The 16,800-nt window shown below is 40.2% G+C and overlaps 1 protein-coding gene across 4 annotated transcripts; it reads left to right on the top strand.

Annotated features, from left to right (window-relative positions):
* The first annotated feature begins 719 nt into the window (after window positions 1–719).
* Window positions 720–16,538, top strand: rubcnl (rubicon like autophagy enhancer). Of its 4 annotated transcripts, none has more exons than XM_069712090.1 (17): window positions 720–802; window positions 2,938–3,049; window positions 3,334–3,730; window positions 5,775–6,049; window positions 7,430–7,527; window positions 8,303–8,687; window positions 9,666–9,711; window positions 9,797–9,902; window positions 11,338–11,474; window positions 11,565–11,629; window positions 12,412–12,451; window positions 12,577–12,654; window positions 13,034–13,154; window positions 14,772–14,833; window positions 15,081–15,234; window positions 16,001–16,091; window positions 16,255–16,538. In XM_069712090.1, exons 1-17 carry the CDS (start codon window positions 800–802, stop codon window positions 16,356–16,358), a joined length of 2,274 nt encoding a protein of 757 aa, XP_069568191.1. In that variant the 5' UTR covers window positions 720–799; the 3' UTR covers window positions 16,359–16,538. The 4 variants fall into 4 exon arrangements, with proteins under 4 accessions (XP_069568191.1, XP_069568190.1, XP_069568193.1 ...); XM_069712089.1 differs by having other exon boundaries at window positions 3,331–3,730; XM_069712092.1 differs by lacking the exon at window positions 720–802 and having other exon boundaries at window positions 2,960–3,049; window positions 3,334–3,372; window positions 3,456–3,730.
* Window positions 16,539–16,800: the final 262 nt, after the last annotated feature.

The raw sequence follows: 16,800 nt of genomic DNA, 5'->3' as shown, positions 1-16,800 counted from the left end.
TTGTTCTTATGTACTTGAGAGGACCTTTACTGACCTCCACAACACGTCCCGATACAAACCTTAAAAACACCCTGATTCTAATTCCAAGTCTTTCAAAAAGCCCTTTGAAAATGACTAAACACAACAGATTCCAGGAAATGTCCCTTTTCAAAAATGTCCCCAAGTCTCTAAAAACATATTTGTTTCTAAAAACATCCAGATTTTTTTTAAACATCCGGGCTGTCCATAAAATATCCTTCTTCTTTAAAAATGTCTGTGGTTTCATCTAGTAGCAGGAAGCAAAGCATAATGTGTACTTTTTGACTGCAGTGTAGTCAGTCAGTCAGATTTAGTGTTTTTAAAAACAGTGTCTCAAAAACACTAAATCTGACTCACTTTTCAAAAAAAAAAAAAAGAACTTAAAACCATTGTGAAACATTTAAAAATGCCTCCAAAATAAAAGTATGTGCTGATACTGAATGAATTAACTTCCTGTCATAAAAAGAAGTTCCAGATTAAAGCAAAAATTAAGCATTAAGTGTGGTTCTATTTCTAGCAATGTGATTATTATTATTATTACATGTGTGGAAGGTGTTTACTTGCTGTGTTGTATACTGATCGCTTTTTGTCCTCTGTTCTCAGGAAAAAACACATCTCAGCCACAGAAAATACAAACCACAGCTAAATACAGGAAGTGCTGATAATCAGCCACCTCTCTTCTCTGTTTCTGCAGCTGCTGCAGCTTTTGGGGGACGAAGACTCGTTTCTCTGACTGGACTCCGACAGGTTTCCTCGCTGATTCACTTTTGAGGTTCACAACATGGTGAGTGGTCTGATGATCTTTATGTTCTGGTCAGCTCTGCTCTCTGATCAAGTCCTTTTCATTAACTGATAATGAAAACTTTAATAAGAAATCTTCAAGACCTTATCGTTGACAGACAGACTCTACTTCTGCATTTATACAGGAAGTTCTGCTTGGTGTGTGAAGCAAACCTGCTTCTTGAAGTGAAATCTACGAATTCATATGCTCAATATATTCTAGTCTTTAAAAAAAAAAAAAAAAAAAAATGAATAAAACTCCAAGAGTCAACGCTGTTTTTAGTCCTCAGACTTCATTTTTGACAGTAAAATATTACAGTAAATATCCATGGATGCTTTTTATAAAAAATGTCTTCTGTCATGATCTGAGGCGTTTTTAAATTCACCTTGTACTTGCATCTCATACTCATACCAAAAATTAAGTGATTATTTTGTACTATTTCTTGGTTAAGGGCCAATTGGAAAAAGCTCACAGAGAAGGTTTAAAGGGTTAAAATTTCAACTTCTAAAATGACAGTTATTGTAATTGTCCCTAAACACCTCAGAAACTCCCCCATGTAAAGACACAGTTAATCTGGATGGAGCTGCCTTAGAAGGTGGTTTTTTTTTACCTTGCTTTTTGTGAGGATGCCTTCTTTCACCTCCACATTATTGTCAGACTCGGAAACATCCTCTCAGAGTGATGCTAAAAAAGTAGTCCACGCATTTTTTACCATCAGGTTGGAGTATTGTAATTATTTACTACCAGGGTGTGCCACTAACTCCTTTACATGCTGTACTGATTCAACAGGAGAGATCATATTTCTCCCACATTAGTTTCTCTTCACTGGCCTTCAGGAAAATGAGAAACATAATTTAAAATTGAGTCCTTCATGACCAAACTCCATCATATCCAACAGACATCATATTATTCCAACAGGGCGGCTCTCTGCCAGAGTTCAGGCTTACATCTGGTTCTTACAGTTTGTAAAATGCAAAGCAGAAGTTTCAGGTCTCAGAATCCTCGACTCTAGAACCAGCTCCCAGTTTGGGTTCAGGAGGTAGACCCCCTCTTTACTTTTAAGATTGTAAAAGTAAATTATAGTTATGGCTGGCTCAGATGACCCTGAACCAGCGTAGTTTGTGTTTTTTCCTCTTTGTCCTCCCTCTCCCTGCTCACTGCAGGTATCTCTGGCTCTGCAGCATGTTTGTTTTCTGCGGTTGCTATCTTCATCAACCTGCTTAGGATTTGTGAGTTATTTTATGCTCCTCTTTTCTCTCTCTGCTCTCCCCTCACCCCAACCAGATGAGGCAGATGGCCGCCCACCTCTGAGCCTGGTTCTGTTGGAGGCTTCTTCCTATAAAAACAGAGTTTTTCCTTCCTATTGCTGCTCGTGTGGGAATTGTTGAAGTGTTGGGTTGAACATGCTTGTCTTAAAATGGCAGTAATAACTTGTTTTAAAAGTGTTGACCATTTAAAAAGATCATTGTCATATTTAATATAAACGTTTAGAGCAAAACAAATTCTGTGTTATACTGACACGGCTGCCTGGTTTACTTTTGCAAAAAAATTCCTATAATACCAGTAGCTAAACTAAAACTTTTGATTTGTGAGTTTTAAATAATATTAAGATATTTTGATGACAGAAATAGATGCGTTTGGGGACTTTTTGAAATGAGGAAATACTTATTCTTTGGCTGACTTGTCAAAATCACATTCAAATTCTGGCTTGCACAGGATGCGCAGTTCTTGTGTGTAACCACTCCTTTGTTGGTAAATGTCATTATGTGTTGCTCCACACTGGGACTTCCACTGAGGGATTTAATAAGGTGTAATTTAATAAGTTTGCTCACTAAAATATGCTCATACATTCAGCTTCATGTCCACAAAGATTCATGTCATCAAGATTCATTCTGCCCTCAGTGCTACTGAGGGCAACCATCTTCAGACTTTGACCTGTAAGTTGCTTTGTGATCGTGATCAGTTTCCAAGAAAGGTGATCCAGACCTCCGCAGGTGCACTAGTTGTATGTATGTGGGTCATTTTGTATTTTCTGAGGCGTTAGCTGTGTTTTCAGCCCTCAGAAAGCACTGTTGCAGCAGGAAGTTTGCATCAAAGCTGCTGTCATTGGGAAACGTTGTCTCTCTTGTCGTGTGCAGATGAGGAGCTGCAGTGGCGTGCCCTCCTCTCTCTGCAGAACCAGGTATGTCAGCTGGTGTTTGGACCCTGAAGATACACCCGCTCCTCCAACTGCAGCTCTGACAGTCACTGGTAAGATCCGCCGCGCTCTCGAAACAGGTATACAAATCTGGTAAAGACCTTGACAGTCACACAGGGAACAGCGGAGACTTGCTGAAAGGCCTCTTTAAAACATGCTGGAGTAGCCTTGATCAAATGTTACTTCTTTAATTTGAAAATTCTAGAACTGTTTCTGGCTCTAGCTTGTAAAATATGTCCACTCATCCTTCACTGAGCATTATATGATCAATATGTATAAATATGATCAGTTATATTTACTTCTTCTCTGTCTCTCCCCTCTTTCTTCCTATAAGCAGAAGATGTGTCCCATCAAAACCAACAGTCGGCCGCTGCAGGTTCGATCCCACTTTTCCTTCTGTCACCATCAGACACCGGGGGACGAGAAGTGAACACAACATTTTCCCATCAACACCCACAGAAAACTTCCACAAAGAAGAGACATCACAAAGCCTTCATTCAGTCCCGCTCTATGTTACGCAACACTTGCAAAGCCCCTAACAGCCACAGTGATGAAGGTGAGGATGATGAGGGTGAGGAAGGAGACCTGAGACCTGCTGAGGCTGACAGCAAAGCGTCTCTTCTGCGTCCAGAAGAGGGAAACGTCCACCTTCCCAGGAGCAGCCCGATCATCTCCAGACACCGCAGGCTAATCTCCTGGCACGCAGAGGCACCCGACCCGCCTCATCCATCACGGTAACCGTGGAAATATTCACGCTGTCACATAACAATACATTTGTCAACCTCATCTGACACTCCTTACTATTTCTATTATCGTTTACACTTTCTGTTGTTCCAATGAAAACACAAAGTCCAGAAACAAGATTGACTAAAAATAGTAAACGTTTTTACCCTGAGACTGACAACATAAAATAAAGAATGAAAAGACAGAAAGAAGAATGTAGAAATAACAAAACAATTAAAAAGGAAAATAAAAGAAATATAAATGTGAGGTAAATAGTGTCATGTAGAACATATATGTAATAAATGTAACACACACACACACACACACACACACACACACACACACACACACACACACACACACACACACACACACACACACACACACACACACACACACACACACACACACACCAAACAATGATAATAGAGTGCTATCAAATATACAGTATACTGTACTGTATAACATGGAAAGGAGGACTGGTGCTGTCTGCTGCCACAGTGTTACTTTGACTCCACCACTAGATGGCGCCACATGAACTATGATAATCCTCCACAGTGTCACTGACTGCTGAACAGAAACCACAGCGTTATCGGACACACTTTAAAGACTTTCTGCTGTTCAATAGTATTTCTACAGGATGCTGTAACTGTCTGCAGTGTGTCTTGTTACCTGTGAAGGCCTATATGAAGGTGTTTGTGACTTCCTGAGGAACCACGGTTTACTCTTCCTGACTGACTCTGTTTCTGATATTTGAAGGTTAAAGTCATGGAAGTTATGAGATTACCTACAGTCAAAGAGGAAACAGGAACTGAAACAGTAAATGAAGAAGGGTATTTTTACGACAAAGATTTTATACCTTAATGTAAAAAGGAGGAAGAGTGATTTCTGTTGAAAATCTATTGCCCAAACCGCTTCATGTCACTCCAAACAATACCTATATCCTTGCACAGCTGTCAGCCACGACAGGTTCCTTCTTACTCCCCTTACATGTTGTTTCTCTTTCCTGAAATGTGTTAAAATGGACCATTTTAAATTGGTTTCCTCAATGTAACGTACATGTTGTCTCTTACATTCATTAAATCTATTCACTCTGTTTTTAATTTATGCTTTAACTTTGGCTGAGACATCAGACCACAAAAGACCCGGGGTTTTTTCAAATCATTTTGGTCCACATATTTTAAATAATTATAAATTTGTCCAGAATTTTAACCATTGAAGTACAAGATCACATCAGTCGTATTATTCCATTATGGGAATATTTAGAAACCGAAACTGTTGATTATTTTCATTATCAGTATGTCTGTGGATTATTCCATGTTTAAAATGTCAAAAGATTTTGACAAAAATAACAAAATGATTATGTTGTCCGATGAACAGTCAAAAATGTTTATGTTAGGCAGCTATTTTTTTAATCAGCCAACAAACAGCTCAATAACATCAGTATTTTTTTAAAGTAAAACTTAGAGTGTCTTCTACGAGACCAAACTCAACATCAATAAGTTTTTGACTGTTCATCGGACAACACAATCATTCTGTTATTTTTCCACCATTTTCTGACAATTCATACATGGAATAATTAATTTATTGTTGTAGAAAATATTTGTCAGACATACTGATAATGAAAATAATCAATAGTTTCGGTTCCTAAATATTCCCATGATGGAATAATACGACTGACGTGACCTTGTACTTTGGTGGTTCAAATTCTGGACAAATTTATGATTATCTAAATGATGTGGACTGAAACGAGTCGGAGTAAACCCGAGTCTTCTGTCGTGTCTATGTGTCTCGATGTCTCAGCCTAAATTAAAGCTTAAAGAGTCAGTGAGCTTAAATACTTAAATACTACTTCAACTTCCGCCACAGTGCACACACTTCATATACTTCAGTGGGAAACTGAACTGCTTTAATTGCTGCACTTTTAAAAAAATAAAATTCTGCCTTTTAATTCTTTCTTTAGCTTGTGTGAAGTTTTCTTTCTCCCCAGGGTTTTTTTTGTTGTCACTGCTACATCTGTTTGTTGTGACTAAAGTGAAACTTTACTTCTCCCAGCTCGGACTCCCCATCTCCTTCATCTGGTTTGCTGTCTCTGGATCAGCACGGGGGTCCGGCGGCCACCGGTATGGAGGATCTGGGATCCAGGCAGAGCTCCTGTCAGCGCTCAGCCCGGGTGGAGGAGAAGCGGCACTGCACCTCTATCTCATCGAATCTGAACCAACTCCTGAGCAGCCTGACAGGTCACTACGTTTCCCACGGTGGACAGCAGGGATTGGCTGAGGAGCTCAGACAGCGGGGCCCAACCAGCTGCGATGCCCCTCACACACCAGGTTAAATAGGTTTTATCATTACGGCTGTGTTTACTGTGCGTAGTGGCAGACAAATTATCCCCCACCGACCCCAGCTCTGATTATGGTTAGATTTAGTGTTTGAGCTGCATATTGTTTCTAATAAAGGGAAAAGACTGATGATTGCCACAAGAATATAAAGTGTGCTATCATCTAATGATATCATCTCAGTCTGATTTGGATCAAGCTGAGGAAAAAAAATTGAGAGCAACAAGGTGTTGTTGCCACAATAAGACCTCTGAGTTAACCTGCAGGTTTTAATGTTTGAAGGCTCCTTCACATTTTATTGAGGCTGTTTGATATGTAATGTGACCGTTATGAGGGAAATGTGGTAAATTCGGTGACCCTTGACTGCACAGGACGACTCACCCACAGTTTGGGTCTTTGACACAATCTGACAGCCTGAAAGTGACCGTACAACAGGAGACCGATTGAGACCAAGATTTGATTAGATCCATCTGTACAGTGTGACAAGAATTAAACTCACAGGCAGCCTCACAAAGCTTCCAACAGCAAGGTTTGTAGTTCATTGCAGGTTTTGCCAGTATGAAGACGGTCATGCTTTGTCAAAGTGCTGAAATAACAAGGCCTCAAAGAAAGACAAAACAGGTTGTTGGTGAGCAACTTCCCAAAAAGCCACGTACTGATTGGCCACTTTTTTGGTTATTTTTTATTCAGCTTTAGGAAGATAAACCTTGGAAGGTTTCCATCATGGCTAAATGATCCCGGTAGAGACATGACGACGGCTGTGGTCTCCTCTGCTGAACTCCTTGTGAAATCACTATTGGACTAACTGTCGAGTGATATTTTCTTATCCTGTCCTGAAAATTCATTTTTAAAATACACCTGTCAGTAAACTCATACATACTGTGTCAGTTTCACATTTTGCCTAGTTAGGCATGCAAAGTACACGTATGTGTGAGTGTTGACGAAGCAGGTCATGTGACGAAGTGATAAAGTGTGTGTAGGGAGTACGCTGGTCTATTCTCAGAAAGAAAATACTGTCTGATAATAATTAGTGACAGAAGCTGAAGGTAGAAGCATCTCCAGACCTTCACATTAAACAACAGGGTTCCAGAGAGTGTAATGATAAGCAGCAGGAGTATTCACTTTGTGAAAACTGTTTCTAATGTTTCACAGTTTCAAAAGAAGAAGCTCGTTACATTGAAGTATATATGATTCAACAGCACTTATTCGTGTGTGTGTGTGTGTGTGTGTGTGTGTTGTGTTGTGTTGTGTTGTGTTGTGTTGTGTTGTGTTGTGTTGTGTTGTGTTGTGTTGTGTTGTGTTGTGTTGTGTTGTGTTGTGTTGTGTTGTGTTGTGTTGTGTTGTGTTGTGTTGTGTTGTGTTGTGTTGTGTCAGGTCTCTCTGCCTTAACACAACACAGCAAAGAGAGGAGGTCCAGTAGGATCCCAGATTTCTCTGCAGACATCTTTAAGACCAGTTGTGAGCTGGAAAAGGTGAGTTTCTAAGTTCAGTTACAGTTTTATTGCTTCAGATGTAAAAATGTGGCACGAAGCCTTCATCCCTTTTGGAGTCATGAGTTTAGTGAGTTACATACGAGCTCCCTTTCTAACAACCAGACCAACACTTTGACATGAAAAAAACATTGCGTTAATTTCAGGGTGTCAGATTAGAAGAGAGATATCACTTTCATCTGTTGATCTCTCTGATAATCTGAAAATGATTTCTGTCTTCTCAATGGCTTCTGAATAATAAACAAAAGAATGTCAGTATGTACCTCAACTCCCTTCTGCCAAATGTCCTATCTTGGCATATTAATGGAAGTAAACAATAATTAATGGATTCTCTCTGGGATTCAAATCCTCTCCTCAAAATTGGCCCATGCTACACTCTTCTACCAAGTTTCATGAGTTGGTAAATCTTCCTGCTCACAAACAGACAAACAAACTGCAGCGAAAACAAGTTGAAGCAGAGCTGATGTTTGTATCAAACAACTGTATTTACAAATTCAAGATAACAAATATGTGAAAAACGAAGTCTGGAAGTGCTGCGGTTGTTTTGTAAAACAATCTTAAAAAAAAAAAAAAATCCATCCATTTCTATTGCAGCCAAGAGTACATCATGTGTACACTAAAGGTCATTTAAACTCTTTGTTTCAAGCTGAATATTGAAGCCAATAAGATGTTCACATAAACAGTCAAATGTTTTAAAATATCCTGTTTGTTCAAAATGCCTGCTGTTTCACCGGCGTCTGTCCAAATGACTGTGCAGGAAAATGCTCATTTCATCTTGGTGGACATGGTGCTGGAGGTGCTGGAAGGTGCCAAGTGGACTCTGAGCTTTGATCGATGGACCTCCATGATGGAAAAACACCAACACACACAGTGCAAGACGTGCACACAAAGCTGCACAATCTCCGCACGGGACAGGCCACAAAAACAGACACACACACGAGACTGCAGCGGAGGTGATCCCGAGCGGGAGAGTCACAAGCTCAGACATTCACATGAGGACATGAAGACATCACTCACAGACACACACTCTCGTAATACACAACAACACACACGAGGTAAAGAGGAGAAGGACGCAGGGAATGATGAGACTCAGCATCAAAAAAAGACTCTCTCTGTCCTCTCTACTGACAGTGGATTTGAAGGTAAAAATATTTGTACTTTTAACGTTTTTTGGGGGGGCTTCGAGACACGTTTCCTTCCAAAGGTCCCAAATAACTTCTCATCAAGGATGTGGTCAAAAATCCTGTATTTATTCCACAGAGTCCAATGCAATAAACAAAGTCAAACTTTGGCCAGATAATAGCTCTAGTTGTGCATGTTAAGGGATCTCTAAAGTTATTACAATTCATCCTAAAGCCGTTGAGATGATTTCAATGGACCAAATTTATGTTCATTCCCCAAAAATATTGACCAACTCGTTCTCATTCTCTCTGTCAAACACGGCTGCTGAGTCAAAGCTGTTCGTGTCAAATAGAAACGCACAAGGTGGCCTTTGGTGTCGGCACCGTGAGAGAGAGAGAGAGAGAGAGTCTGTGAAGTCTGCCTGTAGCAGAAAGCTGACTGCACCCAGGGCATGTCAATCAAACCAGAAACACCCCCAACTACACCGCTCTGAGACATAATATTGAATTAATCATAGGACACACAAAAACGTGTGAAACCCCCTGCTTCATGTACGTCACCGTGCTGCGCTCCAACAGGAGCAGTCATGGCACCTCGTATGTATTGGAAGCCCCGTCCAGAAAAATGTCCAGTATTGTTTCCTCTAATAGACATGTCCAAATAAAAGGCACTAAAGGACATTATTAAGTTATATACTTATATTATATGTTCATTTAATTCCAGAATTTCTGTTGCACATATTGTAATATTGATGGAAACCTGCAAATCTCACATATCAAAAAACGTACCTGACAGATTTTTTAGGATCATTTTTCTCACCACTCTAATTTCTTAGATTTTTCTACAGGTGACATATCTGAAATAAAAATGTCTCTCTCTTATTGACAAATAAAAAAGTGCACGTATTGTAGGTACTGTAGGGATTCTTGTCCTCTAGTTTAATATGTAACTACATGTGAATGAACAGGAGCATCATACTGTGTGTGTTTACATTTCAGACTGCGGAGTCGACACAACGCTGATGCCGAGAGATTCTCTCAAAAAGTAAAAGAAACAATTACTTTCTGTAAATCTACACAGTCGTCCTGTGTCGTGTTTCTGAGTCTGTCTGACGTGTCCAATAATGCAGTGCGGAGATGTTGGCCCAGCAGCTGGTGGTGGAGTTCAGGAGGAGCTGGCTTCCTTCCCATGAGCCTCGGCGAGGCCGACAAAGCCTCCGCAGCTCCCTTCAAGAGGTGAGAACACGCACAGACACACGTGCTTCATTTGTACGAGTGAAACACAACAGGCACAAATAGAGAAATATCTGACAAGTGAATGTAGCTGATAGCAGAGAAAATGCTGTGTTGGGGAATATTTAAAATTGACCAATTATGTTTCTCGGGTAGTAATGAGATGTTACTTTAAAGTTGGAGTGTGTTCTTTTATACTTCATATAGATTGTTGCCACAGATTCTTTACAATATCTACATTTGGATTGCTGTGATGACTGGCTCTTTATATAAGATGCTAAATGTTTGCAAGTAAACAAAATGAAGTCCGTAATCTTGCTTGGTTTTCCCTGACCTACATTTGATTTTGAACAAAAAAGAAAGAAGCAATCTGTTGGATCAGGTGGAAATGCAGCCTGGTTTAAAATGAGGTACGCGGGTTCTTGTTTTCAGAATGAAACCGGTTCTAGAAGCTGAACTTTACTTTTGGGGTCACAGGTCACAGGGCAGGTTTTTTGTTTGCAGTACCACAGTTGGCCACCGGGGTGAATTTACAGCAAAATTGAGTGGCAGCGGCATATCCAACTCTTCATGCATGCAGCTATTGGATCAACAGCTCGGCCTGTTTGATGCTCATGGTTTCACTATACATTGGTTGATATCTGTGAGGTGTGCGAGTCCTTATGAGTGGAATACCTGTTATTGTTACGCCAAAAGAAGAATGTTCATGACATTTTACAGTTCTCCTCTGTACACACAAAGATTTTCCTGGTAGGTTGGTCAAGCCTCTCAGAGAACCTTTCCCGGTTCTTCCGTGGATTAAGGTCGTCTCAGTGTCTCATTATGGAATCCCAGACAGACTCAGTCATGTTAAGATCAGGACTCTGTGTTTCTGGTAGCTTTTTATGACTGCTGCTGCAGAATAAATCTGAGAATATTCTCCCTCATGGAAACATCTGAAGTGCTCCTGTCTTATATTTAGATTCCAGCTTCAGGAATGGCAAAATCAATTCACTGGTTTAATTAGTGTGAAAAATGTCTAAAACAATTAGCTGTATTGCCATGAAATGTATTGAATGCATGAATGGTCCCCAGAGGATTTCATTCATCCTGGCAGCCTTTGCTTATGTTAACATGCCAAAAGTGCTTTAATATCCATCAGTTAGCTGGTGGAATGCCAATAACAATGTAGGGTTGCATAAAGGTTGGCGTATCGACCTGAACTAGCAGGATGAATCAGGGTACACAAGGGGACAATATTTAGTTTTTTTTTCCCACGCCTGATTCCTCCCTAGTGTAAACATTATTGTAAAATGCTTTTTATACAGCTACACAGGAAACAATGCAGTTGAACAGGAAACATTTGCTTCTGAGTGATGTGTGCTATTTTCGAGGTTTGCTTTCTGGGCCTCCAGTTAGCCTGGAAATGTTCTCAAACTTTTCTCTGTTTGGCCACCAGCTGCCAGGTACTGGAGGTGTGGAGGTGAGCAGCAGCAGCCTGACGGAGGAGATCAGACTGAGGACCAGGATGAGAGGATCTCTGAACTGGGCACCACCTCGCTTCCAGATCATCTTCACCCTCCACCCGACACACAGGTCTTCGTAACATCAGACTCAAAAACACTGCACACACACCAGCATGAGTGAATGTTCACTGATTGAGCAGCTGATCTTTCCCTCCTCTAGACGCAGTGAAGTTGTGGCTCTGCAACACTTCCTGTGTGCCGGCTGTGGGACAGAGGTAGAGCCCAGTGAGTACCGGATCATATGGATGACACAGATAATCAAACATTTTTAAATATTGGATTGGATTGTGATTTAAGGTTCAGCACTGTGTGCAGTAGAAGTTCATGTGCTTCATATGATGCACATGATGCTATTTATAATCCCTCTACAGGAGACTGAGGCAGGCTCAGAAAATGTTCCTACTATTCAGAAAGTATTAAAAAGAAAATGATGCCTCAAAGTCATTAACACTATTTAACTTAAATTCAACCTGACAAATCCCACTGAAGGAAGCAACTTCTTTTTTAACCTGGCCTGGACGGCAGCATCGTAACTTTCAGATGGACCAATACAACCTCAGGCGCGTGTTGTGTCAAAAAACAACCTTAACTTGTATCATATGTGTCCAGACTGTTCAGTTGTAGCTATTATCTGCTGGAAGGCAAATTCAGGCAAAATGAGATCAAGAGAGAGGATTTAGGATTAGATTTAGGAGCTGCAGTGGAGAGAAACCTGTCAAGCATCAGTTCACCTAAAGAGGAGTTCAAATGGAAAATGAACAAATAATAAAGAAATCAAATTGTGCTTTAAAAATGAAAAGGGAAACATAACTGATACTGAAAAAGGAAAAATCCACAGAAATCTTTATTGACTACAATAATCAGAAATTAATATTTAATCTCCTCGCATTGCCTAAATACTAAAAGACTGTGAATGCAAACAGGTTTCAGACGTGTGTTCATCCTGTAATGAGGTAGAAACTAATAAAAAAAGCATGTCTGAGTTGTTCCTGTTCCTCTGCCACCAGGGTACATCAAGAAACTGCTGTACTGTGAATACCTCGGCAGGTATGTTGAATAAAGTGTTATTATGCAAATATTACACTCAGTTTGTGGTGTGTTTATATAAAACAATGCATATGAAAATAATCCAGTCTTTGTGACTTCATCAGCTCCTTCTAATTGCCTCGCAGGTATTTCTGTGACTGCTGCCACAGCGGCTCTGAGGCGTTGATTCCTGCTCGAGTTCTGTCCTGCTGGGATTTTGGCAAGTAAGAAAAAAACAACTTCTGCTATTATCGCTGACATTCACACAGTTAGACTGCTCGTTACTCTAAATCCAGTGGCCTGTTGTTATGGCAACAAGTTAGTCAACAAAAATTATGACAATCATTTTTTTCATGAAAATGACCAAATCGTCCTGTTACAGCTTCTCAAATGTCCTCAGCAGCTGGATCACGAATATGTTGAATTTTAGACTGTTGGTCAGACAGAAAAAACAACAACAACAAAATCAAAATAAAACAGATTCATAAAAAAATGAAATTTAAATGATGATACCGTTCACATTAAATTCCATAAATTGCTGTTATTATCTCAGTTAAAAATGTACTTTAAATTCAATCTGTCATGTTAATGTTTATATGGCAGGTACCCTGTGAGTGATTTCTCCAAGCAGCTTCTGGACTCAGTGTGGCTTCAGCCTCTGTTCGACCTGACCTGTGTGGGGAAGACTCTGTACAGCAGAGCCAAAGAGCTGGACAAGTTCAGAGTGAGTTAAAGACTGAATTATTGCTACTGTCGTGATCAGTTTATCCCATTTAAATTGAATCTACCTGCTTCACATTCACACATAGGTAGGCAGACAGACCTCCATCCAACCTCAATAAGTCCCTGATTCTATAATAAACTGGTGTGGTGATGTAATAATTCTCCCCTGTGGAACCACAGTCCTTCAGAACAACTGCATTACGTTTTAACCAGTATGTCTGTATCACAGAGGATTAGTCAAGAAAGATATGTTCATATCGTCCATTTAAACACAACAGAGGTTGACCAAAGTGCTGCACATCATGAAACAAAATGAAAACAGTAAGATAGATTTAAACATGAGTGGAAATAAACAATAAAGACGAAGAACGAGATTAAGCCAACGTAAACACGTCAGAAAAGTAAATAAAAACTGAAATGGGCTTCATGCGGAGAAACCAGTACAAATAAAGAGGTTTTTAAACAGGATTTGAACACTGGTGACGCGATCTGTAGAGGGAGGTCGGTGTGAGCTGTGAATGCTAAATTGTGACATGAAGTCATCGTATCCTAGAATGTTTTGTTAGTATTGAACCATCTGCTGGGTTGTAACATGTACTGTACGGAGTTTAGGTTTGGTAGGCCGAATGCATGAAGTGGCAATGGTAATGAAAGTGACAAATAATTTGTGGATCCACCTTGTGCTTTGGATCTGTTTCAAAGTTAAACATGATACACCCTGCCACCATGTTTCACCAAAATCAGGCCCATAGACAAACAAACAAACAAACAAAACCAAACATATTCACCCTCTTGACAGAAGTAATAACTCTACTCATATCGTACCTTTCAAAAATAAGTTTAGTGCTTTACAAAGACAAACGCAGAAGAAAGAAATAGAATGTTAATTTCTAAACAAAATGGCTTCTTTTAGCAAAAGAAGAAACAGAGCTGATCTGTCTGATCTCCTGCAGCAGCTTGTTCCAGAGTCAGGACAATCCAAAAGCTCAGTCAGACATCACTTTCAGCCTTCATCAAGAAATTACTAACAGACCACCGCCAGAGGAGCTCAGGCTGCATTCGGGTTGTAAAGGACAAGCAGGTCAGAGATCTACTCAGGGGCCAACCCCAAGTGGGACTGAAAAGTAATCCTAAAGATTTATAAACATACTGGTAACCAGGGAATCTAAACTTGCTGTTATGTGGCCTCTTCCCCTGGATTCCTCGTCTGTGCATTCAGTTATTCTTCCATCTCAGACCGACTCCATGATGATCAGGGCTCTGTGGAGGCCATAACGTCTGCTGGGGGACTCTTGTCCATGGAGCTGTAGATGGTTCTTCGTGACTGTGGCTGGATGTTTGGTAGAGACAGATGTACTGAAACATGGAGAGAAAATAAAATCTCATACAGAGGCTGACACACAACAAAACAAAAGACAAAGAAATAAAAGAACAAACACACTGATTATTTAAAGAAGATTGCAAACCTTCACTGATTTGCTGTGATTAAGTTTGGAGTAAAATATTACCGATTCACTTTTAAGTGGGTTCAACACAGACAGCACAGAAGTTCATCTTTCCATTGTTTCTACTTTTCTTCTTCATTTGCCTCCTTTCCTCCTCTTCATGTTTCCATCAGGAGGTGCAGGAGCAGCTGCTGGGCATCAAAAAGCTGCTGACAGCCTGCAGATTATCTGGCAGGTAGAACAAGTTTATTTATTTCACACGTGGAATAAATTCTGCTTCAAACAGAACTGTTACACTGTGAACAAAGAGGATTACACTTAATATTAGAACACTGGATCTGAAAACAGATGTTTTTGATTGAAATTTTTAAAGTGATGTAAAAAACCACAGCGAATTATCCCAGCTACAAGACATTAATGCTGTGGTCCACAAACAGGTCATCTGCCATCAATAAAAAGCCGTTTTTGTGTTTGTGTCCCAGGGTGGTGGCGGAGTTTGAGCAGCTCCCTGCTCACCTGATGGAGCAACCACACCTCTTCTCCATGGACGACTTCCTGAAGGTGAAGAAGGGTCAGCTGGTGACGCAGGCCAGAGCGCTGGTGCACTCCGCCATTGGCCACGTTGAAAACTGCGAGGTCAGCCTGAAGTGCTGTGTGACATGTTTCCTGTTGTGATTTATGTTTATCATAAGATGGGAATACATGGAGTATATTTCTAATGGAGAATATGATTGTTTTTGCGCTGTTTGTCAGTAGATGTCACCAGCAGATCTCCGTTCATTATTTTGACACTAGCTGAATCATTTGGAGTTAATAGCTCATGTTTTGGTGCATCGAGCCTTGTTAAACTACTGCTGTCATATCTTACCAAAGGTAAAAATCAAACAAACCGCAATCATATTATTCAGTGGTTCATCTCCACTTGAAAGTCATTGAGTGCAGATGTCAGTACAAGGCCCCATTCACCTCAATCATGTTTTAGGACACACCAGAAAACCGTGAACCTCATTTTGGCTATTGTATGAAAAACAGTGAACATATGCTTTAATGGTATATTTAATGACATTAAAGGATGTGTGTTTTAATAAGAGTCTAAAAAGCCACGTTTACTCTACTTCAATTCAAAGATTATGACTATAAAACTTTTCCAAGGAGGGCGGATGCCGTTATAGGCAACATATCCTACTGCTACATGAACTTTGGTCATGTATTAAGAATGGATTCATTTCTCGACACCTGATACTTTCAGAGAAGACTAAAAGACGAACAGACAGAAACCAGGAGCTGAGAGAAAGATCCCCACCAGGACATGTTTGTCCATGAAAAGTTAAAGGTGTTTAAACTGCACTCACTGTTGAATCAAACCTCTAATTCTGATACTTATTCTCCTTCTTTCACACAGCTGTGTCTGGCTCGAGGTTTCATCTGTGAGTTTTGCAAAAAGAAAGACATCATCTTTCCCTTTCAGAGCGACATATGTAAGCGCTGTACAGGTGAGCATAAAAATGGTCTCAAATGAAAACGGTTTTGACGGTGGATAAAATAAGTCCTCAGACTGCTCTTGCTTTGCACTTTTCTGTTATATTGACAGATTATGAAACTAGTTACAGAAATACTGCAGCAGACATCAACTCTCCTGTCTTTTCTCTCTCACAGTGTGCAAAACCTGCTATCACAAACACTGCTTTGTGGAGAAAAAGTGTCTGAAATGCGCGAGGATCCAGTCACGGAAACAACGATCAAAGACGTGTGACAACTGACCAGCTCAGTGCCTCACGGGTTCATATTAAGTCAGCCGTATTACCACAGCTTTACATGAACAAATAATGACACGTAAATGAACTTTAACTGGTAAACATGTGCATTATTTTTTAAATACTTTGTATTTCCTGTGGAAATAAAAAAAGGTACGAGAGGGATTCTACCTTAACACACGACAAGACATTGGGTATGTCTTTGCAGAACCATGTCAAATTGTCTGCTGCCTCTTTTTTTCTTTTACATGTGTAAATGTGAAGTGTATGCTGGATGCAATCAAAACATTCAGAGACTGCGTCTATAACAACCAAAAACTGTACTTGATTCCAATCAGGCCACCATCCCCTTCAAAGTAGTCACCTTGTGCAGTGATACGCGGCTCTCCACGCTCCTGCCACGCTGGGAACGCACCCTGAAAGTCCCATTCTGTAAGTGCGGCAAGTA

The sequence above is a fragment of the Brachyistius frenatus genome, unplaced genomic scaffold (assembly GCF_029030835.1).
Source record: "Brachyistius frenatus isolate BFR_SWC_R1_liver_20210118 unplaced genomic scaffold, ASM2903083v1 Contig_106, whole genome shotgun sequence".
NCBI lineage: Eukaryota > Metazoa > Chordata > Actinopteri > Embiotocidae > Brachyistius > Brachyistius frenatus.
The sequence above is the reverse complement of the archived record's forward strand: the minus strand, read 5'-3'. Positions and strand labels throughout refer to the sequence as shown.

Bases quoted from the DNA above. Each gene is read 5' to 3' on its own strand.
- rubcnl (XM_069712089.1), top strand. The intron at 3,731-5,774 runs GTAACCGTGGAA...TACTTCTCCCAG, and splicing joins GACCCGCCTCATCCATCACG to CTCGGACTCCCCATCTCCTT. The intron at 6,050-7,429 runs GTTAAATAGGTT...GTGTTGTGTCAG, and splicing joins CGATGCCCCTCACACACCAG to GTCTCTCTGCCTTAACACAA.